A 27,571-nucleotide genomic window follows, 5' to 3' on the forward strand; every position below is an offset into this window, starting at 1 on the left:
CACATGTAGAAGTACTTCTCAATGCTAAGTAATTGTACACTATATATATTTAAAAATACATTATTCTCCTGCTTTTATATAATAGCAGAAAATGATTCAAATTTCTGTATTTTTAAATATTATAAATGATAAAATAGTTGATAAATAGATTAGTTAATAGTTGACAGTTAGATAAGCTTTGTGTGAAATGTATAATTTATTATTTCATAAAGATATATAAAGTACAAATACACAAGATATATAAAGTACAAATCTACGGTTTAAATAATCTTGTAACTTTTATGAAACTCTGTATATAAAATTAAAAATATAAACTTCTCTGCAACCGTAACATTTCGATGAAAAATCGGTTTTGAAAAATTACAAATATATTTTTTTCATCCGCAAACTGCCATATTAAATTGCGTGCACATAGTATCGCTCGTCAGTTCCAAAAATTTTGCATGTCTATCAAGACCAGATCCTACCACCAAATTATGCAGGTTGCAATAGTTGGCGCCGTAATCAAATATCACAAACCATTCGTTTGATATAGAGTCGGCCTACGTTCAAACAATAAATATATTTTTGTTGCTTCGAAATTCTAAGTTGTAGTATATTTCATATGTTTATAAAATAATTTTGCTAGTTTAATTAAAAACTTACTGTAACGAGGCACGTGTCGTTCGTCTCTTCGAAGATAATATTGATTTTCTCGAGCGATTTGGAATTCGACATCCTGTGTGTTGCCCTAATAACGTTTTCTTCCGCTGGTACTTTGAGCTATTGAGATGTAAGTTTGAATTAATCGTATTTGATAATGTGAAATTATATTCTTACCGTATATAGACAGCTGCCACCACGTCGACAAACATTCCAAGAAGACCAATTCATTATTTGACATCGAAATTTCTGCATTACGTATGTACATGGATCGTCAAACTTCCTAAAATTAATATAATTGCTCGTAAAAACTAATACTATTACACACAGAATATCGATAAAATATTTAAAAATTTTTAGAAATTGTTTTATTATATTTATTTTATTTTTTAATTAGAATTAGAAAAAAATATATGTTTGTATTATTTAATTTTAAAACTTTAGAAAGCCTTGCAAGAAAGATTTCTTTCTACGGCTATACATTTTCTATTTATTACAATTATTCCCATTAAACTCGTCTATCTCTTACAAGGTTCTATTACGGCTTAAAATATACTTTTACTGTTAGAATATAAATTCTGATACTTTTACGATTTTTGAAAATCTAAGTGACAAAGCTACCGAAAGTTGTTTCGTCAGCGCGGCAAAGTCGTTCTCATGAAATTAAAAGCGCGGATCGTATATTTTTTCGGGCGGTGTCATCCCGGCCAAAGTAAAATATACGAGTCCCACGTCGCGAACGATATTGAGTTTCTCTATGTACATAAGGGAGCGCATCCACGAGAATATGGTGGAGACATCACTTCAAAAGAAACTTCTCTCGAAAGCTACAGTTCTCGTAAAACGTGGCGATCATTCGCGTTAGCCATTACCGAAGGATATATAAGAGCTCCAGCGGTGTTTTGGAAATTTATTTGTAATCACGATAACGACTGCTGGCGAAACGTAAATCCGCTACAAAGCTTTGTAACTTGTTAGCGAATGCTGAAAATGCTTCGTCAATTATCTTGAAATTTTATTCAGTAAATGGTTCTTTTAATGAGCAAGGCAACGTTCATCGCCTTTGAAAATAGAAATCTAACTACGCAACTTTTTCCTACAATCCTTTTAACGTCAAATATTGCGATAACTGTTCCTCGAGGCTCTATTAAAATAAGTAAAGAGAATAGGAATCTATCTATATTCGTGTATCTTTTAAAGCAGTTCACCAAAACTTCTTCCTTTATAATTTTTTATGTGACTATCATTGACGTGTAATTACCATTTTACGATGCACGAGGCGTGCAGAGGATACGGGAACAATAATTTGCTGATTATAATGCACAATGAAATCATGAGCATTCCAGTGAACCAATAAGTGCAATACTTGCATCTTCCCTTGGAACTGCTCGCTATAATTATCGACGGTTCACTATCTGTAATAAAAAATAAATTAACAGATATTATAATTTCATTAGATATACACTATTTTATTCCAAGAATGTCGCGTTAAAAAGTTTAAGTTTCTATGGAGAAGAAATAATCTTTCTCAAAATATATTGAAATATTTCAAAAAGCTATGCATATTCGAGCTAGAGAAAATAAAAAAAAATAATACAAATTTTTATCTAACCGATAAATAAAAAAACAAACTTTCACTTTCTCAAAAAATAGTTAAGATATTTAATTAAAGATGTACTTAAAAAATTAACCTTTTTGTTTCGGCATAATAGAATCGTCTCGCGACTTTTTCGACAATTCTATGGTGCTGTGGCGAAAATAATACGGTGGCTGGCTGACCGTCGCGTTATCTCCCTGCGCCGACATCTCGGTTCTTTTGACAACGTTCTTCGTCGATCGACCCATTACTGATCGATTATTTTTCATGTAACAGAGAAAAAGAAGAATTAACGCTCATCCTTTCCCAAAGTCTCTTCTGAAAGTTGTCCCCGAATGTTTATTATATATATTCACGTCGTTGTTTTTATAAAATCTATAAATTGTGCAAAATTGATTGTTTTTTGAATTTCTGTGAAACACAAAGATCTGAGAAAAATCTTTTTTACATGCGAAAAATTACAAATATAAATTAAAGAAGATAAAGAAAAAAAGTTTTTCTTTCTTTTGATTAATGAAAAATTTTGATTAAATTATAAAATATTTCAACATCATGAAAGTATGACCGATCTTGAATGTGCGCTGTTGAAAAAGTATCACTTGGAAATAATAGTTTAATTAAAATAAACGGGAAAAATATTCAGTAAAAAAGAAAGTTCATATATCAATGTAAAATAGATATAAATTTTCGCAATCTAGTTTTCTCTAAAAAATTATCAATAACGTGACATACTTAACAGTAGCTTCCCACGCGCGTAGATTGAATAGTTTTTTTATAAACATTTTTTTATGGTGAACCTCGATGACGCGCAACGGACTTTCTTGATGAATACTATCTTCAAAGATACGTCCCATGTATGTACATATACGTGATACGGCTACTATGCTCTTTTTCTTCGACTTAATCTCTTTCCTTCTCCACTTGTAGCAACCCATTTTTTTCATTTCTGCAAAGATTGTGACACATTAAATTGTAAGAAACATATTAAATCCAAATTGCACATAAGAATATTATTTTAATAGATAATATATATTAATTTAATAGATAATATATTGCAAATTTGAAAATATTAATACATTTTAAGAAAAATCCAATTTTAAAGAAGTAACTTTAATTCCCACATTAATGCATTTGTCTTTTGCATAGTGTTAATGCGCAAGTTTTTTCTCAATCATGGTAAATCATGGTCAAAACTAATGTTGTAGTTTAAAAGTATCGTCTCTGCCATTCTCTTGTATCTCTGCGATACCAAGGAAAGGCATTAGGGTTGTATACAAGATGAGAGAAGATGACATGTCGGCTTGACAGCTGGCGACGACATAGGATCCGGTTCACACGACGTTTTGCTCTCCCCTTCTCGTCTTTGCGATGGAATTTCGTAAACTCCGCGAAGAAATGTACTCTTTTATGTATTTTTTATTTCTTTCGCGCTTTTGTAATATCATGTATAAGCATACACAAACAAATTTCTGACTGCGTCTTTTATCAAAATGTTTCATTATTTATCTATAGCATATATTATACGCAAACGCACATTGTATTTTTAATATAAAGATATTTTTTTAAAAATTCCGGTTATTTCTTGAAACTAATCATTTTTAATCTATTTGATGTAACTCATTTAATATCTATAAATTTTAATTATCTTTAAAGTAAACCTCGAATGTAATGGATGCATTCTTTTATTATTAAAAATACAGACTCTAATTGTTATTTCTTACTTTCTTATTTTTATTATATTTTACTTATTATATTGAAATAGACAATTTGTCAGAGATCTAACTATTTTAAAGAAATGTATGTGCATGTAATTTTTTTAAACATTTTATTCGACATAATCGAATTGCATTCTTCATGTATCAAAGACACTTATTATATATTTCAATAGTTGCGTTCGATAGTTGCGAAGATATATGCATCAATATTATTTCTAATAACACAGTAGATTAAATAAAAAAACACTATCTTTATTCATTCTCCTTTTTTCTCTTGGATCCACATTCGCGGAAGTATACATTCTATTTTCTGTATTTATGTCAATCAGTCTTGGCACATTAATTGTCGCCGTCACACTTATTATTGCGAACAAATTGTTGTATATAAAAAATTAACAAGTTTATTACATTATCATTATCTTGTTATCGAGCAAAATCTGTTAACAGACGAAGGAAAAATGTAGAGTCTTACAATTTCGCAAGAGTGATTTTACATAATTTTTTAAATACTTACGTAGCTTTCACGTCACCGTTATTTTGTTCTTCAACTCATATATATTTCTTGCAAACCATCGATTGGCGTATAAGTCGAGGAAACAGACGATACGTGATAGTGACGACGCGACGACACGAGACGGATCGCGACGTTTTGCGTCACCGTAGATTCCATTTATCCTTTCGTTTGCGTTTGCTGTCGTGGTGCTCCTTTTCGCCATCCGTCCGTCGTTCTCGTCGTCGTCCACGTATGACTTGACAGCCATAAAGACGACCGCTCGACCGACATCTGGCCTGACTTTGTAGTCTCCTACCTATGCGTAAAAAGAGTCCCGCGCATCGTCTTCAGGCTTTGCTGATGTACAAGGATTGACAGAGCGAATCGTCGTCGGCACTCTTCTTGCACAGAAGATACACAATGTATATTCCGGGCCGTTACAGCAACCCTTTGACCTTCGGCTTCTTTGACGAGTTCGAATTCGATAGTCTTTTACAATAGAGATTTGAAGACTCTGTAAAACATACAGATGAATTAGAAGGAGAATTCATGGAAATTTAGTTAGATCAGATATTTATTTTTATATTATTTCTACTTTTTAATTATCTCTAGTACAGAATTAAATTAATGAAAAACATGAAGAAAATAAAGAAATGAAGAACCGCAAAGAAAACGACCGGTTCGGTCATTTTGAAGTTTTCGATAAAACGGAATCAGACGTAGCGGAAGAAACGAAACAAAGTATATATTCTCTTTCTTTCTCTCCCCCTTATATGGGCTCTCCCTAGAAATTTATAATTCGAACCGCCTGTCGGCAGCTAATTTCCTGTTCGGCGAGGGCGTGTCTATGGCCGTAAGCGTTTTCTCGCGGTGTTAACCTGAGCAGTTGAGAATTTCCGATGAGATTCGGTCGAGGGAGGAAGACGAAGAAGAGAGGAAGAAGGAGAGCTGCACGGACCCGAGATCTTTCCTCTTCGTTTCTCTTCGCACTTTTTTCGAAAATGGTGGTCGTAGCACTTCATCGGTCGCGAAGCAGCTGCCAGCTATGGCAAGCCAAACTGCTATGAAAAGAAATGATAATAAAATGATGCATGTCGCAGCTGTTGAAAGGAACGATACTTGACGGTACTTTTATTTTCATTATTTTTCAAGCTTCTACATATGATACTCATTTATATAAATATATACATATTTTTTTCTTTGTGCAATATAAATCACACGAAAAGTTTTAATTATTAAAATAGTTTTTAAGTAAATTTTAATTAAAACAACGATTGAGGCAAAAAACAGGTATGCAAAACTCTCAATAAGTATACAACTTTGATATTAATAATTTAATGAAGTAGAGCCAGTATTTTAATAATGTAATAAAATTAAATATTTTATTAAATTAATTTAATGATCTATATTAGGTATACGTACCGCAGAAATAAATATTCTCCATGTGGAGAGAGAAGGAGGTCGCCCTCTCTTCATTAACACATACTTCATCGGCGACGCATAATGAATCAGGCGTTCATATATCAGCTCGCAACAAACTCCCGCGGTGTTTTTTCAAGAGGCTTGATTTATTTGCGTCGAAAAGCACACGGGGAAGAAAACCATTCCAAACCGGTCGAGGGGGAAGCATTTTCGGTATCCGAATAAGAGAAGGGACCGTCCGCGACTTTGGTCGACTCCCTCGATCTCTTCCATGGACCAATCGCGCGAATCGACACGCATTCTTTTCATTCCCGATAGGGTGTGCATCCCCTAGAAAGACGGGACGAGTTTTTTTTTTTCAGAGCTCCGAATCCGCAACGAGTTCTCCGTTGAAGATCACAAAGATCGTGCGTGACCCTTTTTTCGCGCACGACCAGCAGAGCGCATCCCTCTCGAGAGAGCAAGGCTGGCCCTTTTTTCCCTTCTCTTCTCGTCTCCCTGTCGTCTCCGGAGACCGACGATACGCAGTCGCACAGGGGCGGCGCTTTGCTTGTCCCAAACGAGCCGCCGCCGACGCTGTCGTAGTCTTCGTGCACCGTACTTCCGGTTAGAGAAATCGTGGCGTATAATTTTTCAGAATCTCCAATGCGTCGTAAATTTTATATATCCGGCGCTAAAACAAAAAAGAGCAACACAGTTCTCTCAATTATATAAGATTACAAGAGATCTCGACGTACAAAAAAAATGCAACTTATTTTAATCTAAAATTGTCCATGTTTTCCAAAATCAGCTAATGTATCTAGAATTTTATTAAAAAAAAATAATAAAATTATTCTTTTCTTCTAATTATTTGATATATATTTTAGAGAGAATAAAATTATTATTTAAACATATAAATTATATAATTTTCTACCTAAGAAAACGCGCATTTTAACAATCGCGCAGATCCGAACGAGGCTTATACAGGGTGTTCGGTAATTCGCGCCCCACCAGTAGGTTGAACCTAGTAGAAAAGTCTTGTACCATTTTGCGATTTTCCCAATAATTTATGAGAAATTAATTAAAAAAGATCGGCCAATTCGCGCGCCCTACAAGCGCGCGGCGAGAAGAGACAGTCCAGTCTTACATGGTTACTAAGAACGCGGCGAAAAGAAACATTATAATGTTACGCAGTTGCTAGGCGCGGGGAGGAGCGATCTTCGAAAGACAATAGCATGTATGAGCAGCGGATAATGCTGGAGCCCCGAGTGGGCTGTCTCTTCTCGCCACGTGCTTGTAGGCGCGCGAATTGGCCGATCTTTTTTAATTAATTTATCAATAATTATTGCTAATATTGCAAAATGGTAGAGGACTTTTCTACTAGGTTTAACCTGCTCTACCTGCATCTGACGGGTGGGGCGTGAATTAGCGGACACCCTGTATATTTGGCGAAGAGTTCCGGTCCATGACTGCGCATCGATTTCTCGAGAGGGTCTTCCTTGCGTGTCCTTTTGTTCCTCGTAACGTAAACGTATGAGCTTTCCTTGGCTCCGTCGAGCGCATCGACGCTGTCGACGAGAAGCGTCGAGCGCGCCTATTAGTGGCCTTCGCGGTATCATAAAGTAAATCCCACAAAAAGTCGGGGGTGCTCTTTACGATCCCATCGTTTTCATCGGGAGGCGCCGATGAAAGAGAGAGAGAAGGCCAAATTTATTACTTCCACGTTCCGATCTATTTTAATGGCAGCGATGGCTTTATTGCTTTATTGCTTTGTCGCTTCTGTCGATCCGCGGCGAAATAAAATATTTATCGTCAAAACCTTTTAAATTGTTTTAAAAAATTTAATACCTCTAGAGAATTGCGTCCGAGAAAAATTCATTTCGTTTATCGGTCGCCGTCGCCGACGATCGCGACAGGGGTTATTTTTTTTGACAGGAAACATTATATTTCGGGGAGATACGCTCGATTATGAACGCGAGCTTTCCGTCATCCTGGCGCCGGCGGGGCGAGGTGATTTCTCTCCGTTCCCTAATACGACTAAAATCAGCCGCCGTGTGCCAATTTCGAAACTCGGGCTGGGTTGACTCTCGAGAAATGCCGAAAAGAGTAGGCGGGGATGCTGCTGCAGTCTCTCGTTACACATTTTCCTGGCGACAATGCATTTAGCGCGGCTGCAACAAAGTTACAAGAGAGGACATTTTTTTTTAATTTAACTAACATGTTCAGTGTATAGTAAAATTAATTGCAATTTGTAAACATAGTAGAACAGTAGATTCTACAGAAAAGATTAAAGATTAAAAAAATACTTTTTTTATGTATACGTTTACATTATTCATTATTGCGTTAATAGTACTGATATAATATTCCTTATTATATTAATTTCAATAATTTGAAAAAGAATTATTAAACAAACTATTATCACAGATGCATTGCATTGAGTTTGAAAAACTGACGTTTTTGAAAGACTGGTGTCAATAATAAAATTTGCATTAACTCTACACGCAAAATGTAGCTCTCGCAGGAGATAGAGAAAGAGAGAGAGTTTCGTGTACCTATAAATTCTCGCAAATTATAATGGGCATGAGGCCACTTAGGCCAACGCGCACGACAGAGGCAAACAGCTGTTTCGTTGCAGCGACGAAACGCGGGGCAGCCGGTCGCGCCTGTCTTCTCGTGAGCCTCCCGCAGCCAAGTCAGCGTCATGCACCAAATGTGCAAGTGCGGTCTCGTCGGTGACACCTGCTTACAGATGTTCCAGATACCGTAAAACGACGCCGCAGAGCAATCCGAGCAATCGGTCCCGCGCGATTCACGATTGTCCAATTCCTCTTCTGTCTATAAATCTATAGCTTGCAACAGCTGCAAGTAAGTATAACACATTAATCGAAAGAATATGTATTCGCAAAATCTGTTGTTCTTCATAAATTTCCGTTTTTAATATTTATTCTCTGATTTTTGTCACACTTGGCTATAGATTTTCTTATTTTCTTCTTATTCCGAAGATAATGCATGCATGTATTTACAAGATTTTTTTTCTCAAATATCATGTAATACTATATAAACTTTTTAATATCTTTTAACGTAATATTTTTTAATATTATAAATTATTTTATAGTAAATTATTTAGATATGTAAAATCCGATAAAACTTTTATTACCTTTTATATCTTTAAAGAGAGAGATAAATGATTTTATGAAGGAAACGCAAGTCTCTCCATTGCAGTTCAAATGGGTGGAGTCATCCGACATTGAACAGGTGGATGCAACCTGCTTAACAATAGAACAGGTGGATACTGCTGTCCAATCGTTGAACAGAACACAGGTGACCAATCGGAATATTTGTACACCTTAAAAATGAAGTATCTCTTAAGGCTCAGCCGATGATCGGATGAAGAAGAGGAGACACTGAAAAAAGAAATAACGAAATCATCGATTTTCTAGATAAATAAAATCTTTCTATAACATTCACACACAATTTTTTGGGAGCACTCTTAGAGTTGTTGCATTTTTAATTTTTTATATCTCATATAATATAATTTAATAATATAATATTATAATATAAAACAAGAGCACTTTCTTCAAGTATTCAATTTTTTCGTTTAATTAACTTCATATTTTCCTTCTTCAGTCTATTTTCTGTTGAACGAAATTATTTTTCATGCTTATATTCCTGGTATACGAGAGGATACGATTATCTGTTTGTCATTGGCGTATATAGGAATTTTCCTGAAAAAGCAGCGATGAATCTTTCGTCGAGAGGATTTCTCGAGTGAACCCGCGGGAGTTCCAGTAGCGGAAAGGACGAGGAAGAAAAAAAATTAAAAAAACACGTTTTCATGATGTGCAGAAAAGTGTCGCGTGTCCTGAGATCCAGAAATCACTCTTTGCTGCTTCCAAACCTGCGTCCTACGAGAGGGTCGGAAACGGCAGATTAGTTTACCGGACCAGAGAATAGCCTGGTCAACGAATTTTGCATAAATGCCGCCAACTATTCCACATAAGCCTAAAACAATAGATAATTTCGTGTGTACCGCTGTGATTAATGACGGGTCAAGGATACATTCTAAGAAAGAACATCTGAACTTGAGATCCCAACGTTCTGGTGAAACGAAAAATGAGACACACAAATTTCCTTACCCGGATTCCATTTTTTTAAATCTTTAAGTCTCTTGTCAGATTTGACAGAATGCAGATATTTCGTTAAGTGCCTACTACTGGAAAAAAAAAAAAAAAATGCGAAATTCGTTCTGTCAGCTGATTTCGTTTTCCAGATGTGTCTGCGAATGAATTGTATATTAATAAATAATTAACAATTTTTTTTTATTCTTATAATTCGTACTATCCTAATTTTGATAACCGATTTTCGTACCGTATAAACGAAACTACTAGGGCAATAAAGGGCTGAACCGTCATAAAAACTGGTTCGCCACACACCGAGTCGTACGTCTATTAAGAGTCGGCATCTTCAGTTTTGTTAGGGTACAAGAGACGAACAAAAAATCTCGTGGGATGCGCGCGATACCGCCGCCATTTCTGCCACTGTGATGTCCGCGGAGAGGGAGATATCGGGTTAAAACGTTTGAATTGACGTTTTTTTCAAGGGGGGCGCAAGCTCTACATCGATGGTTCACGAAGTTTCGTAAACCCAAACTGTCGCGGACGTTAATATAAAAAAGGAACCTCATGGGCAGCTCAGAGAGGGCTCCAACGAACGAATCCCTCAGCTGGAGGTCTCATCAACGCAAGACCGTCTAAATCTCTCTCTTTTTCTTCTTTAATTTATTGTAAACTTTTGTACATACAGATGTGCGGATCTACGTAAACATGAAACCCGATAAAATGAATTTCTAATGAATGGTCAAAATAGCGCAGACCGGAAAGTCTTATGCGATTTATTCTAAACTCTTTTTCTTTATTGTTAAAAAGTCATTGTTTTAGAATTTTTTCAAACATTTGCAATTTTTCGCCTTCAAAAGGACAATATCGCGTAACTGCTTTCTGTGTGTGAATAAATCTGGGATATATCGATCGATCCTTCCTTCTTCGTATAAGTATCTCTTCGGTTGTTTCTCTTAGAAGAAGAGAAGTCACGTTATAGGAGTGAACCGAATTTGTAAAGTTTCAAATTCAAGACAAAAGGCACATATGTGTAAGGCTCATTGCTATTGTATTCTGTTTTCTGAAGAATTATTTTTTCCACATATGACATTTTTTATTTCGGCTGTTAAAGCTTATAAGATCCATATGTGAAATATAAATAAAACAAGGCGAAATTGGTTGCTGCGATGCTTACAATGGTTCTTTCAAAATAAAAAAAAAAAGAAAATTGTAAAAGATCTTTTTTTTTTATTCATATCAGGAAACATATGTAGATAAAAAAATACAAAAGGTTAATTTAAATTTTTTAACGAATTAAGTCGAAAACCTTTTGCATTTTCACGCAAATTTAATTTTCTTTTAAGTATATATTTTAATTATACAGTGTATTAAAAAGAAATAATCGTATTACTGACAGCGATCTCGTGTTTAATTTTTCGAAGTCTCCGTAATCGAGATATATATTTCATACTCTTGTATAACCAAGTCTAATAAAACGTAATTCATTCCCATGCACCTTGAAAAACCGTCGTCTGGTGAACACATGTCTGTCAGATTTTATCCATTAAGAAAAAGTAACGCCTCTTCGTCGTGTGACATTGGTCGCTGGTCGGCAAAATCTAAACATCGCTAATATATTCCTGCTACGTAACACACAGTCTTGCAAATAAAAAATTACTTAAGTTTGGATAAATTTACAAAAATAATTTTGTTAATTATTAAATTATTTCACGCACATAAAATATTTCAAAATTAATAAAAATAAACTGTACACTGAATTTTCTCTTAGAATTCACCCTGAAAATCATGGTAATCGTGGGACAATATAGTATGGAAAGAATTTTACGAGAAATTCTCTGATTAATATTTATCACGATAAAAACAATGATATCTATCACAATAAAATATAATATAAAACACAATAAAATATTAGTATTTTTATTGTGATAAATATTAATCAGAGAAATTCTTATAAAATTCTTTCTATATCATTATCCTACAATTACCATGATTTTCAAGGTCAATTCTAAGAGAAAATTCTCTCTGTATACTATTAACATACTCGACATTGAAAACACAGATCGCTGTCTTTAGTTTCTTAAAAAAATTGAAAATACAAGTAGATATTTTATGCACAAAATAGCGTTCCAAATATTATATATATATATATATATATATATATATATATATATATATAGATATATTAATATTAGCCGTAGCCTTCGAGTGATGATATCTGCAAGGACGGAAGTGCAGAAAGATAAGAAGATTTGTTTGGTTTTCAATTTCTTTTTGTCGGCGTCTCTCGTTGCGATGTTAAGAAAATAGTTTCTCGAAACGCGAGACCACCCTCCTTGTTTGCGACACAAATATCGCACCGATTATTCGACAATATCCAGGACGTCGCACGCGATACCCCGAAGTCGTAAAACTTATCGAGTCAATGAAAATCCCAGAATAAGTTCTTTTGCGATGGCATAATGCAACACCATATTGCTTCGATTTTCGAGAACACGTTTTCTTTCTTTGAAATTTATTCTAAAATTTTGTATTTACCACGTGTACATCAAAATTTAATTATATTATTGCTTCGCCTTTCTTATTCGACTTTAATATTTAACTTTTCACTTTAAGATATATCTTAGATGAGATATATCTTAAATATATATTTTACGAAATGTTCGCGCTCGTAATTTATTGTCAAAAAATAAAAGAGCAAATTTAAGTGCAAGTTATTGTTATGCTCATATTAATCTTGGCTAAACGTGATTAAAATACGTATCAATATGAACAGAAAATGTTAGTAAAAAATCACAGAAAAGAAATTTGTTCATTGACTCGAAAGTACATCAGGCAAATTTGCATAGCACAGCTGCATCATCAGTTGCGGTTATTAAGAATATGTGTGATCTTTAATTTTCCTAATCTTTGTGTTCCGGTCGACAAAGATCCTCACATGTGTTTGCTAGTAAAATAAATATACGTACGTGACAGTACACAAAAAAAAATATTTTAGAACAAAACAAATATAATAGAAAGTATTTTTTGATGTAGCTACACACACATATCTCTGCAACGGCCAAAATAAAAAAATTCAAGATATATCCCTTTTTCTGTTCGATTGTATATACATTTGCGTATATATATAGTCTTAAAAAGCAGATAAATTAAAAATAATCAATGAAAACTTATTTTATAAAAGCTCATTAAATTCTTTAAAAGATATCTTTTTTATTTTTTATTTTCTGCGCTGCATAACATTTAAGAAATTAATTTCTTATAAATCTTTTGATGTAACATAAAGAAACACTTATTGCAAAATCGTGGTTTGATCGTAACACATACCTTTTTTATGCGGCCGACAGAAATTGACAGGTTTTCGACGTGAAAATGAGAGGTGCAACGGAGGAGGTATCACAAAATGAACGATCCTCTTTCATAGTCCAAGAGTCGCCATGACAAAACACCTGTTAGAGGTGTTGCACTTGTTGCTATTCGAGAATTCCATCGCTTGCTCCTACCCTCCAATGGCCGAGTCGCCATTTTCTACGACGATCTTAGAACGGGAGGTTGGACCACCGAGTATCTGGAAAACATATCATGTATATAAATCATCTCATTAATATTATCTTAATTTCCTTCGCCATAGATTATTTCAAAATAATTTCTATTATAATTATTATCATGCTCTGTTAATTTTACGACTCATTCGTTACGTTTTTCTATAAAAATATTGGTTCATCGGACACGATTGCATCGGCGATTATATTCTTCTATTCTCTAAATATAAAGTGTCTATTTGAGATTCGACTGGGTTTCTCGGCTGACATTGTTGCATTATATATGCATATGTGAAAGTGTTATATAGTTATATATCATAAACGTCGGAATGTATACTGACAAAAAGTTTCTACAATACTTGTTCTAAAATTATAACATATGTTACACATCTATGTACGTGTTAAAACAAAACATATGTCGAAAATCTATGATATCTCATACAGGTATAAATCCCATATAAATGCCAGATGTTACGTATACAATAATGCAATATATACAAAAATAGAGAAAGTCGGACATGTATAAAAAAGGAATGTGTAAAAGAGTGAAAATAATGTTTTCCAACACATTATTATAAATATCGAAAATGCAAAAATTTACTTTCATTTGCATGAAAAATCGAGTTGTAATTTTCATCTACATATATTCCCAGATATACACTTTTTTAAGGCTTTCAAAAATCATGAAACTTAATAATATATGAAACCTTCTTGACATAGATCTAATTAATAAAATGTCTCCTCTTGTAATTAATAAAATATAATACCCTGAAGAATATTATTCTATGCTTTTCTTTTTAATATTGCGAATATTTTCAATTATTATAACTATATCATGATTTCGGATGCTGTGCTGAACAAATTATTTGTAAATTACAAATGATTCTATACAAAGAAATAATAAAATAAAACAATGTATGTAAGTACATATTATCGTGTTGACGCATCGAGAAATTAAATCAATGCAAAATAGACCTGTCCATTATCTTTCGAGAATTTTTGTTTCTGATAACTGATAAGTAAAAATCTTGTCTCACTAGAAGAGTTTGAAAAGGAAAGATACCGAGATTTCACCATGGACTATCACAAGTTCGTTTATCATGCATTTTGTTATCAATCGTATCATCCAAAAGAGTTACTTTATCTTAGCTCAGTAACTCAACAATGGCGCGAGCGATTGTAGATGAGAGATAAAAATTCTCTTTGCTCGACTTGGATAGGCTTAATATAGATTTAAAAAAAAAAATAATTTTCCTGCAATTCATTTTTGCCAATAATAAATCTAAAAATACAGACATGTCGATTGCTTTACTGTCAGGTTCATCCTGGTCATGACGACGGTCATGGTCATGCAGCAGATGTTTCTACAACCAGATGCGAATATATTCTCAGCGTATCATTCCCCGTTATAAAGTGTTTATCGATATATATTATAGAGAAAAGAAGATTGCGAATTTTCCTCGACTATTCCGACTATTCGTCATGTGGGACGCGCATATTAATTTTGTCCCTACCCTGGGGACGAGACACCTTGTCCTTTACGTCACATTTCCGACGCGGAGGGAGCACCGACAGGGATGCTTTAACCTGCAACAGTCCACGACGTCAACATACAAGGAGCTGCTCTCGGCGATTAAACTTGCGCGTCGGCACGCGCAATTAAAGCCACGTTAATATCGTTAAACGGCGCGTACCCGAGACACAGTATCGCGCACACGTGGCCGTCAAGAGGACCAGCGAAGGTCAGTATCCTACTTGTGAAGCTCGAGGGTGACCGAGGGATGCGATTTTCGATTCTTCAATCTGCAGCTCTCGAACGATGAAGTCTTAAAGTCTCCAATCTTGAAGAAACGAAACATTGGTCGGCCAAGATTGAGTCGAAAGCTAATTAATTGTAATTAAAGATTGAAATACAAGCTGAAAAGAAATTTTAGAAAATTATAGAAGATGCGTTTCGTTTTTAGAAAGCCAGAAAACTAGCGCGAGTTTACCTCTTTGATCAGCATTGGGTATTATTTTGGTATTTGACCGCGTTATTTATCGGCCTGCCTATTGGCGATCTGATTTTCGATTGGACCATCGCCAGGACGCGACTTACGGCCGTCTTGATTCCCGGAACGAACGAACACATGAATATTTATCCGCTAATACCGTCGCGAGGATATATGACTACTGCGAGTCGTTTGAACAAACTAAACCTAAGACAAGATCAAATATTGTGTTACGACAATCATAAAGCTTCGAGCTGCAATTATACATATTATATAGTGCATGGAGGGGTATTCAATTTTGCTGTCGCTCGGTCTCCAAAATAGAATCTTTAATCAATCGATCTTCTCTCGATCTCGAGATCAAAACGACGAACAAAGACGGTCTCGTTTTCTCTAGCTAAGCCACCCTCGCGACCAAACAGGCGTGGCGTCGAACGAAATTGTAAATCACGGGCGAAGACGAGGGGGAAGGCGTGGGTTGCGAGGAAAGCGTGCTCGCGAGAAAGTTGGAAACGCGGAATTTATAGACATTCTCAAAAGAGCTTTCGTCCGTCACAACAAACACGTTGCGGCGGATCCAACATGGCCATCCATCAAGCGAGCTTCAGCAAACGATCGCGCTCGCATTATTAACTTATATCGTAAAAATCGTCGGGGATATTAATTTAATTTGCGCGCGAGAATACATCAGCTCCCGAGTAATATTATATTCATAATTGCGCCGCGGATTTAATCTAATTTGATCGATATATAATTATTAAATCGAAGAGTCGCGAGAAAGAAAAAATAATTTCTTTTTGTTTTTCTATTTCGCGATTTTTCGATCGAGATAATATTTGTATGATAAAGTTAGCGGTCTTTATTATTATTTTATCGTTTTTATTATTGTCTATGCAGTTTTTTGCACGTTGTGCCGATTGTGCAAGAAAATTTAGAAAATTGTTTTGCTTCTTTATTATAAAATACTCACGGTATTTCTGTTCCTCTCGCCTGTTGCCCCCTTTCTTACTCGGGAATGTACTTTTTACGTTGCTGTGCGGGCTCCCTTATTTTTGGCCACGTCGTAACTCTCATCTCACTGATTTTTCATCCTCGCTCAGCTTCCGAATTGTAGGAGCCTGAAAAATGTCGATACGTCACTTTCCCGACACAACATTTCGTGACGATTAAATCCAGACTTGCGTAAACTTCGTAAAAAAAGGCCACACACATAAATCATTTATCATACATATATATGTATATAAATAAAAAGAAATATATCCCATGTGCGCATATATGCGTATATTGTTCTCTTTTCTTAACAATTTAATATAAATATCTTAATAGAGTAAATGCTGAATTTATCCAGAAGAGCGTTATAAGTAAAAAATACGATTTTAAGAATAAATTTTTAAAATAAAAAATTTTCTACATTTCAAGACATGTCGATGATATTATTTTGCAATCACAACTTATGAAGATGTTTTCAAATAATTAACATTTCAAGATTCTCCATTTGAGATTCGCGCATTCATAGTCTTCCGTTTTTTCCCTCTCGCCCCTCCCTTGCCTGATCTATTTACACACTCATAGCTACTCACACCCATATATACACATACACACATACATACACACAAGTATACACACATACATATATTCTCAATTTACATATTTCCCCTCTTTCCATTTTCATGGGTGGGGACAAAGTGATAATCGGGACCAGTCACACTCGTCGTCGGAGGCGGGGTTCCTCGTACCGGGAGCTTTCTTCGTCAGACGACTAGTAACATTCAAAGAGGAAAGAAAACGACGAGGCCGCCGATAGCGATTGCGACACAGACAGTAGAGTTTCAAGACTTTTTTGATCGCGCGGATCACTTTTCGACTCGCCTTTTGATTATCGCGTCGGCTTCCGCTGATTAAAAAAAAATCGCTTGTAAAAAAAAAAATTGAAAACTCCGTGTCGCTGTACAATATATATATTCGAGAAGTGATCCATCGCGTTTGTTTGCAGTGAAATGTGCGGTGCGGTGATTCGCGTGCTGGCATAGCGGTGAAATAGGGTGGATGGTGCTGTTAATCGAGGAAGCCTGGTACCCGGTATCCGGCGTTGTGTCGGATAATACAAGAACGTCGTCGTGTCACCCGCGTTGTGTCGACCCGTCGTTTCTCGATGTGCTGAGGCAGCGTCGAGCAACGGGAGGATGCGAGGAGCCGCACCGCAACCGGCGCCGGCGCCGACGCCGACACTACAGCAGGCGTCCCAGTGCATACCGGTCCCAACAAATTATTACATGCTGCGTAACGGCAATTGCAATGCCAGCAACGCGGCCCGCAGCAGCGACGGCTACAATTCCGCCAGTAATTCGCCGGTGACGTGTTACGAGAGTTTCACGCCGTCCGCGAGGCATCTTATGGACCTCAGCGGCCCGGGAGCGCCGGAGCAATTGCATCGTAATCTCTTGCCGTCCGATTATCATCCTCATCAGATGACGGTCGGCTACAGTCTTCCGCAGATCGTCTATAAAAGTCCGGAAGACTCGAGGTACCATCACCATGACATGTATTCGCCTGGCGGCTGCGGCGCCGAGGAATTGGTCTCTCCCGGCTCCGTCCAGTCGATCCACGGCCAGTCCTACCATCCCGTGGATGGAGTACCCGTGGTGGAGTACAAGGCGGAGGTAATCGAGTACAAGCCCGAGGTGATCGATTACAAGCCCGACGGTAGTATGGTCAATCATATTCCGAGGTACTGCAAGCAGACCCCGGAACTTGGTCACGTGACGGAACCGTCGTCGTCGTCGTCGACGACGAGGAGCTACGGCGCCGCGGACGGCAGGCCGGCTGTCAAGAGGAAGAGGAAGCTCAGCAGCACCAGCAACAATGAGTCCGACGGCGAGATAACGATTGCCTCGACGACGAGGACGAAGATACGTAGGAAGAACGGTCAGAGCGACGAGGAGACCCAGACTCAAAGAGCGATGGCGAACGTCCGTGAACGTCAGAGAACGCAGAGCCTCAACGAGGCGTTCGCCTCGCTCAGGAAGATCATACCTACTCTGCCGAGCGACAAGCTCAGCAAGATTCAGACTCTTAAGTTAGCTGCCAGGTACATCGACTTCCTGTTCCACGTACTGAAGTGTAGCACCGATAACAGCGAGAGCTCTGAAAATATAGGTAATTTCGAGATTACTACATAATCCAAGCTAGGGTATAATTAATGTTCATACAGCGATGTATGAGATCATGCGTTTTCGCAAAAATACAAATGCGCAGGGAATAAATCTACACACTGAGGAATAAAATGTTTCGTGAACATGGGTCGTACACTTCGAAGAACCTTACAAGCACGATTTGATCCAATATTTACAAATAATTTCGCTACTTTCTGAAGCAAACTATTATAACCGATTCTCACGTCCAAAATTTGCTCGAGTCCTTCATGATTCAGAAAATATGTACACACGACCTATGTTTATACAACATTCTTTACAGTCGAACTTTCGTATTCCTAACATCTCTCTCTCTCTTTTTTTCACACCTCCTATTCTTCTCGCCCATTCTGCGCTTCTTTCTCTACTACTTGTGCGTTTTGTGTATTTTGTGTCCTTGTACGCGCATGATCTTATTTCGGAATCTAGATAAAAATAAGGTGGAAAGGAGGTATAAGGCGAAGGTTGTGCTCGCTTTCGATATATTAAGAATACGGAGGCTCGGCTGTAGTTATTTTAGTGTGTATAATTTGAGTAACCATCTTGCAGCAAAGGGATGCTGCAAGCTTACGGTACCGACTACACATTATTTGGAGAAACGCTCGAGGATTGTCTCCGTCGGCACCTCTTCCGTAGAACGGTAGGTACGTGTTTACACCAGCCGAGGGTGACCCCGGCTTGTTTACAGTGCAGTGTTGTAATTAAACAGACTCCCGACTGCGGATTTTTGTAATTCACATGCTATGGACGAGCCTTAGAGGAGCACTTACGTCGTGTAAGTGTTTCCGAAGGAGCTCGCTCTTCATATCGCGTTATCCTGCCTATTTAGTGTTTTCATAATAGTTATAATGCGGATTCTAATTTTTAATATGTAAAATAATAAATATGCGACGCGCACGCGCGATATATATTTTATTATTATACATATAAGATGTCCTTAAGTTAAACGATCCAACTTTATCAAGTATATTCTATGGGTAAAAACAATTTTATATATTAGTGACAAAAAAGACAAGCAGCAAGTGACAAAATTTAGATAAGCATTGCAACAAATGCTCGATCAAAAAGTTAAAATAAAAATATCAACGTGAAGATAATAGCAGATTCCCTATTGATGTACAACAATATAAGAATAAGTCGACGGTGTATTATAATCTAATCTATTTATTCTAGCTATGTTATTTTTTATTCCAGTCCAATTTTTACCCATGGAAAATTGTGAAAGTGAAAATGTATTATACAAGAATCAATTCGCGACAAATTCATCAAGAAGATTAATTTCACTGAACTAAAGCAAGATAGACAAAAAAGTGTGATATTAAATTCAATCTCTGCATAATTTTAAGCTCCATCGAAGATGGAGAACGTCATCATTTTGAAATGAAAAATTAAGCTAATATATTTTATCTTTTTACTGTAACATGTGATAATAAAACATTATTGAATCAATGTCTATATAAAAACTATTTAATAAAACAAAGTGAAAAGAAACTCTCGACTGTCTATTAAAATTCTGTCTGCGATTCCGATTCATCGCCAACCCTGTGGAGAGAGCACAGACCTATAAATCATTTTTTTCATTCTTATCTTAATCAAAGAATGACACAAGCCATTCGGTACATGCCAAATAGCGCAATGATGTATCCGTAACTCTGATTAAAACGATATCGAGATCGGTGCCGATTGGCCCGTCGTGTTCTCTTGGCTTTTGCGAAGCGAGTTTGCGAGACGGAAATACATACCGTTCGTTTCTTTTATTCGACTCGCTGTCCCAGGGTATTTCTCGTGTGTGTTTCCTCGATGCCACTCTGCTTCCCTTTTATTTTGAAACTCCGGCAGAATTATCGTGTATAATATCTCTCTGCGACTTCTTCTCTTCAATTTCTTCGCTGGCTCTTCTTCGCTCTTATATCTCTTTGTCGAAATACGAGATCGAGCCTCTTCCTGAAAGAATAATGCGGAGAATAAATTGAGAAATTCCGTAACTCATAAAGATAGAGAGTTAAGTAATTGAAACTTTCACATCTAGCAGAGAGCACTCGGTCAGTTTTTATATAAAATTATTACAATCTCGAATTTTTTGTTCATCTTGACGCATCCCCGACATTTCAGGTGTGCGGAAATAATAAAATGCATTGCTGCATTAATCATTTTTCCTTTAAATAATTTACAGGAGGAAAATACTGTATACATTAGATTTCTTTATATATTGTATATTAGATTTTTTTATATATGTATATTAGATGATAATGAGGCCATTGATAAAAATATCTGTTTCAGGAGAGAGAGGCATCAGAAGTGCGGTATTGGCTGCGAGGGAAATCGCGGCGTCACCCAGTAATTTTGTGGCACACGAAAGATTATCCTACGCTTTCAGCGTTTGGCGAATGGAGGGTGACTGGAATTCGAGTTTGTAAAATATGCGGCCGTATAGGATAACGTATAATTAAATTTTAATAAGGTAAGATCGCGAGGGAATCATAAGACATTCGTAAATTTAATATGTACGTCGCAAGAATATCTCGTTCGTCTAAATATATAACAAGTATAAGTATAAAAGTACAAATAAGTGAAACCAAAAGAGATTAGAAATTAAGGAAGAAAACGAAAAGAATGAAACAGATATTCCTGCGACAAATATTTGCTATATGCACGTAATGTTACTCTCGCCGGTCCTTTTTTTTTTTTTCGGTAACCATTATCTTTTGCGTATCAAACTACATAAATTATTATATGTAAGAAAATGATCTCACTATTAAAAAATAATTACACATATGTTCATAGAGCTCTCTTCCGGCTCGCTTTGAAATCTAATCGCGGTAGTTAATTCTGTCCCCATTAATTCGTGGCATCGCCTGGCCCCTCTCTCTTTCTCGCCTGCAATATAACGTAAGCCAATAATTTACGTCTTCTCATCGGACTATTAACAGCGCGACAACTCCTCCGTGTACCGCATCGCAACGCGCGCTTTATTAAACGACGCCGCGCTTATTAAACGCACCTGCATCAATCAACGAAATTATCTCTTCGCGAGAGCGACAACGATCTCATGGCATGATGGATCTTTATCCCAGTGTGTGCTCGCGCGGATTTAAATCGAGAGCGAAAAACAACCGGTTGTTACGCAAGTATATAAATGAAAGAATACAAAGGTAGCAAACATACGTCATTTTGACGTTTAGTGACGTCAGTTTGCTACTTGGGATGAAGTTTTTTTTTTCTGGAAAATTTCCGTGTTGACTTTCGACAAAGTGCAAACTCTTTTTAATTATTAATTTCTCACATATCGCGGGATATATCTCGATAACAATAAAATACGACGGGTAATCGATTATTGCTGGGAGATTCCCTCACTCATATTTTTACTCTTCGTTTTGGCTACCTCTCGAAAGCACGTCTTGCAGCCCGTTAACGCCAAATTTACGAGCGTTTACCCGGTCTGTCCAAACAATCTTTTTGCATAGATGATTTATTGAATCTTATAAGCTTCGCTAAACTTGCCTTCGAAACGTTCACCGCGAACTTTCGCCGCTAGACTGCAAATTTCATAATTTTTTATAACGCAGCAAATATTTGCATATACATATATGTATAACCGCACGTATAAAAAACATTTGTGAAATATTTATAAATTATATTTAAATTGTTACAAGATATTCCGGGAAAAATGCAAATGTACTTTGCAAGTGAATTTTATTTTGTGCATGTAGAAAAAAATGATAACTTATAATAAACTTCGAAACGTTCACCACGAACTTTTGCCGGCAGACTGCAAATTTCAAAATTTTGTATAACGAAGCAAATATTTATATATATATATATATATATATATATATATATATATGTATATATATATAACCACACGTAAAAAAATATTTGTGAAATAATTATAAATTATATTTAAATTATTACAAGATACTCCGGGAAAAATGCAAATGTACTTTGCAAGTAAATTTTAATTTTGCATGTAGAAAAAATGATAACTAATAATAAATTTCGAAACATTCACCGCGAAACTTTGCCGATAGTCTGCAAATTTCATGATTTTTTATAACGCAGCAAATATTTGCATATAGATACATACATATAACTGTACGTAAAAAAACATTTGTAAAATATTTATAAATGATATTTAAATTATTACAAGATATTCAGAGAAATATGCAAATGTACTTTGCAAGTGAATTTTAATTTTGCATGTAGAAAAAAATGATAACTTATAATAAACTTCGAAACATTCACCGCAAACTTTCGCCGGTAGACTACAAATTTCATAATTTTTTTATAACGCAGCAAATATTTGCATATAGATACACACATATAACTGCACGTAAAAAAACATTAGTAAAATATTTATATATTTAAATTGTTACAAGATACTCCGGGAAAAATGCAAATGTATTTTGCAAATAAATTTTAATTTTGCATGTAGAAAAAAATTATAATTTATAATAAACTTGGATTCGAAACGTTCACCGCGAATTTTCGCCGGTAAACTGCTACTTTTTGATAACGCAGCAAATATTTGCATATAGATACATACATATAACTGCACGTAAAAAAACATTTGTGAAATATTTATAAATTATATTTAAATTATTACAAGACGCACTCCGGGAAAAATGCAAATGTACTTTGCAAGTGAATTTTAATTTTGCATATAGAAAAAAATGATAACACTTATAATAAACTTCTGAAAAACTTACACATTTTACATTGTATATTATATTTCAGACTATTATATTTGACGCGGTTGAGCTTCGATATAAAATATTCGAGTTAATTTCGTACGAAATGTGGATTTTTATCACGAAGCGAAGATTCAACTTATACTTTAATTTAATTTTTTACAAATAATTAATCGTCGCTCGTTTACAATATATATAGATGTATTTTCCTCCCAGAGAGGACGATCGTGCGTCCAGCCATTTAATAATTCCCGGATTCGGGATCGTCTTAAAGAAACAGTAAAGAGAGGGGAACAAAGTTAACGAGTATTTTGGCGCCCATCGGACGGGCACAATATTATTTTTTTTCCTCCCAAGATGACAGAATCGCCCGCGACGGACCCCGTCGTCGGCTTCTTCATCGCGTATCGTAATATAAAATATCCGTCGCAACTTCGGTTCTCTCACGGCACCGGCACCGTGAATATATATTCCGAGTGACGTTAGTTATTTTAAACCGGTCAAAGCAAACTCTTTCGGCTACGTTTTTGAGCCGCTTAACGAAGACACGCCACGTTAAAGAGTCGCTCCCCGTCTCTTTACTATGGCATTGAATCTTGGTAAAAAAACGCGGCCGACAAGATGAGAAAAATCGCGATTTTTCGGCGCGGATATAATAAAATTCCTTTTTTTTCCGAAATCATCGGGATCGAGCTACTCTTCTATTTTTTCATCAATCTTTTATTTTAATGGCATACTTATACGTACACAGAGAGAATTTTCTCTTAGAATTTACCCTGAAAATTATGATTATCGTGGGACAATATGGTATGGAAAGAATTTTATGAGAATTTCTCTGATTAATATTTATCACAATAAAAAATAATTATATCTATCACAATAAAATATAAAATGTTTGATTAATTTTACTAAAAATATTGTAAAATTTACTAAAAGTATGTTAAAATTAATCAAGCATATTTTTAAAATTCATTCCATACCATATTGTCCCACGATTATCATGATTTTTAGGGTAAATTCTAAGAGAAAATTCTCTCTGTGTAAAATGAAATGTTTCGTTGCGCATGTTTTATTTACTTCCTCACTTTACATATGGTTAAAAATATGCCAAATATATTGTGAAAAACAGCGTCAATAGAGAATTTCATTGTATAGATAAGCCATTTGTTACGAAACAAAGTTGAAATACTACTGCGATGCTTCGAATATTAGATAGATGAAAAAATGTTACAAATTATGATGTGATAATCTATTGTTAACATTGTTAACCATAGATATATTAATATTTGCATTTGTTAATAAATGTATATATTGAAAATAAGTAAATAAGTAATAGCCTACGAAAAGTGCTTATATGTATATATATACTTAATGAAAAATATAAAAACACGTAAATGTAAAATAAATTACAAATTAAAAAATATTTATATATTAATTGCATAAATAATATTTTATATTTATCAGCTGTATCTCTATTATCTGTGTATATCTCTATTAACTTGGTAAAATTACAGAATTATTATTAATTTCAAAGGAACAGAATCTTTTTTTGTCAAGCGAAAAGTAATTTATAGAATAATAAATACGAATATATATTGCACGGAGTCTTTTCTTACGTTATCGAAATTTGTCGAGCAATCGTCTATGATTAAATTCTCACAAACGTTTCGTAAATACATATACAAGACGGACGTTTTGTCAAAGCAACGACAGATGGATCTTTGCTAACGCGGGAAAATTATTTTTGGGGATACTGGCAATTATATTAACGCGAGAGGATCGGGATGGGAGAGGAGGCGAGGGCTCTTTTCGGATCGTCCTTGAACGCCCGTCGTTGCTCGACTTGTCTAGGCCTCCGCGAAGCGAAGCAGCTGTCATGGTCATTCTCGACATCTTTCTTTTGCCACCGACATCACAAATGCATAGGACATCCAAAAAAAAGTCGACACTCTCGGGAGAACTGTCGGGAAAATCGTGATCGGAATTGTCAAAATAAATCGATTTCGGAGCAGTGAAATTACTTGGAAAAGTCAGGCGAACTGTCAAAAAATATCTGTCACAATAAAATATAAAATATGTTTAATTAATTTTACTAAACGTATAGTAAAATTTACTAAAAGTATGGTAAAATTAATCAAATATATTTTTAACATTCTTTCCATATCATATTGTCCCACAATTACTATGATTTTCAGAGTAAATTCTAAGAGAAAATTCTCTTTGTGTAGTTTTGCAAATTGACGCAGTTTCAAATAAATTTTCAAAGAATTTCAAAAAATTTCAAAAAATAGTAAATAAAGTGCAAATGAAATTTTCGTTTTCAACATTATTTGTTAAAAATCATATATAGAGAATTTTCTCTTAGAATTTACCCTGAAAATCATAGTAATCGTGGGAGAATATGGCATGGAAAGAATTTTATGAGAGTTTCTCTGATTAATATTTATCACAATAAAAAATAATAATATCTATCACAATAAAATATAAAATATGTTTGATTAATTTTACTAAAAGTATAGTAAAATTTACTAAAAGTATGGTAAAATTAATCAAATATATTTTTAACATTCTTTCCATATCATATGGTCCTATACGATTACCATGATTTTCAGGGTAAATTCAAAGAGAAAATTTTCTCTGTGTAGTTTTGCAAATTGACAATTTCAAATAAATTTTCAGCGTTTGTCGAATTTAAATCGGATGGATGCATCGCGCGGCGAAGGGGCGCGTCGGGTTTGTTTTTATAGAGCGGTGAAGAGCATCTCATCGGAGGGATTTCCCGAAAAGGCCGTCGGAAGACGCCGAATGTTGGATGTGTGTCTTGGCTAATTGAATTCAAAGAGATTTATGGTCGGCACCGGCGCGTTGCGCGACGAATAAAAACGACAGAAACGCGAGCGGCGCGGTTTCTCTCCTCGCTGTCGAGATTCCTTCTCTCTCTCTCTGGACTGTCGCCCCGAAACATTGATAAATGTTTTTACCGGGCCAATTAACGTTAGCAGACCGGCGAAGCAATTCAACTTACGCTTACGGTTACTAATCGCGCGAATTTTGGACGCGACTGCTGAATCTCGCTTAATTGAATGCGAAAGCGTTAATTGTACGAGTAATAATAAAGCTTGCTCAGAGATGTCGATATAATAACAATTGTGGAGTTTATCAAGATTAATTGTTCTTATATTATTTTTACTATTTTATATGTTTTAACTTGTAATCACTTATTTTATATTCACGTATTTTTTAAAGGGATTTTCTGTTCAATATATATACTCGTAAATATTTATGCTATAATTACCGGTTATTAATTGCGCAAATTTTGGTCTGCTAGATCTCGATTAATTGAATGCGAGAGCATTAATTGCACGAGCAAGAATAATACTGGCGCAGAGATAATAACTCCACAGTTGATCAATATTAATATTATAATAATTGTTTGTATATTATTTGCATTTAACTTGTAATTACTTTTTTTATATTTACGTGTTTCTTTTTTATATTTTATGCTAAATATATACGTGCATTTTTCGTAAGCATTTTATTATTTAAGCGAATTTAAATATATGTCTAATTAACAATGCACAAACTAGCATATCGTATATAATTCATTACATTTCTTTGTCTATCATAATTCGAAACATTAATAGTGTAGATTTTGACTTTCTAAATAAAAAAGAATATTTGTTTCATACATGTATGTATGTACTTACAATGCGAGCAGAATGTATAATACAAAACAAAAAAATTCACAAGTAATTATTGTATACTCAACTTTTTACGATTCAGTTTGAATATATTTTTATACACTACTAGCTAGCACGAAGGTATTGTATACATATACAAAATGAATCTTACGAATACAATTTGCAGCAAGAATGCAATAATTTGTTATCTCTATGCAAGTCGCGAGCGTTTTGTATATCACGAGTTACTATACATGTGTATCTTTTTCTTCATTTGTATATACGTGTTGTATATACTATGTAATTACGATCGTAAATAGTGTTCTGTAAATAGCTGTGTGATAGATTTTAACGGACGATGTGATATCTCGATATCCATTCCGTCGATTCAATATTACTCTCATTTTGCTTATTTATCCGAGCGCTCTCGCTCGCACATTGTAATGTACAATATTTTTATACTCACTACGATAAAATGAATGAAACAAAAGATGATGAAAAAAATATCGGAGTAAG

The 27,571-nt window shown here is 35.2% G+C and overlaps 2 protein-coding genes across 9 annotated transcripts; one reads left to right on the forward strand and one right to left on the reverse strand.

Moving 5' to 3' along the window:
* Positions 1-233: 233 nt before the first annotated feature.
* On the reverse strand, positions 234-20,561 carry LOC145938399 (uncharacterized). 3 transcript variants are annotated; one of them, XM_083041973.1, is made up of 16 exons: positions 20,430-20,561; positions 18,530-18,640; positions 16,467-16,614; positions 13,291-13,531; positions 9,006-9,252; positions 8,401-8,707; positions 6,783-8,019; positions 5,870-6,542; positions 5,253-5,508; positions 4,469-4,961; positions 2,972-3,185; positions 2,334-2,489; positions 1,904-2,057; positions 820-925; positions 646-762; positions 234-542 (listed from the first exon to the last, which is right to left on the reverse strand). In XM_083041973.1, exons 12-16 carry the CDS (start codon positions 2,485-2,487, stop codon positions 378-380), a joined length of 696 nt encoding a protein of 231 aa, XP_082898099.1. In that variant the 5' UTR covers positions 2,488-2,489; positions 2,972-3,185; positions 4,469-4,961; positions 5,253-5,508; positions 5,870-6,542; positions 6,783-8,019; positions 8,401-8,707; positions 9,006-9,252; positions 13,291-13,531; positions 16,467-16,614; positions 18,530-18,640; positions 20,430-20,561; the 3' UTR covers positions 234-377. The 3 variants fall into 3 exon arrangements, with proteins under 3 accessions (XP_082898099.1, XP_082898100.1, XP_082898101.1); XM_083041974.1 differs by lacking the exon at positions 20,430-20,561 and having other exon boundaries at positions 18,530-18,656; XM_083041975.1 differs by lacking the exons at positions 18,530-18,640; positions 20,430-20,561 and adding an exon at positions 17,573-17,614.
* Positions 17,680-27,539, forward strand: Twi (twist). 6 transcript variants are annotated; one of them, XM_083041968.1, is made up of 3 exons: positions 17,680-18,652; positions 20,968-21,148; positions 26,055-27,539. In XM_083041968.1, the coding sequence occupies exons 1-2, from the start codon at positions 17,680-17,682 to the stop codon at positions 21,102-21,104; spliced, it is 1,110 nt and encodes a 369-aa protein (XP_082898094.1). In that variant the 3' UTR covers positions 21,105-21,148; positions 26,055-27,539. The 6 variants fall into 6 exon arrangements, with proteins under 6 accessions (XP_082898094.1, XP_082898092.1, XP_082898097.1 ...); XM_083041966.1 differs by lacking the exon at positions 26,055-27,539 and adding an exon at positions 19,237-19,327 and having other exon boundaries at positions 20,968-24,234; XM_083041971.1 differs by lacking the exon at positions 26,055-27,539 and adding an exon at positions 19,237-19,331 and having other exon boundaries at positions 20,968-21,083.
* Positions 27,540-27,571: the final 32 nt, after the last annotated feature.

Source organism: Prenolepis imparis, unplaced genomic scaffold (genome assembly GCF_030444845.1).
Source record: "Prenolepis imparis isolate NDT839.2.m4 unplaced genomic scaffold, iyPreImpa1.0 SCAF_7, whole genome shotgun sequence".
Lineage (NCBI taxonomy): Eukaryota > Metazoa > Arthropoda > Insecta > Hymenoptera > Formicidae > Prenolepis > Prenolepis imparis.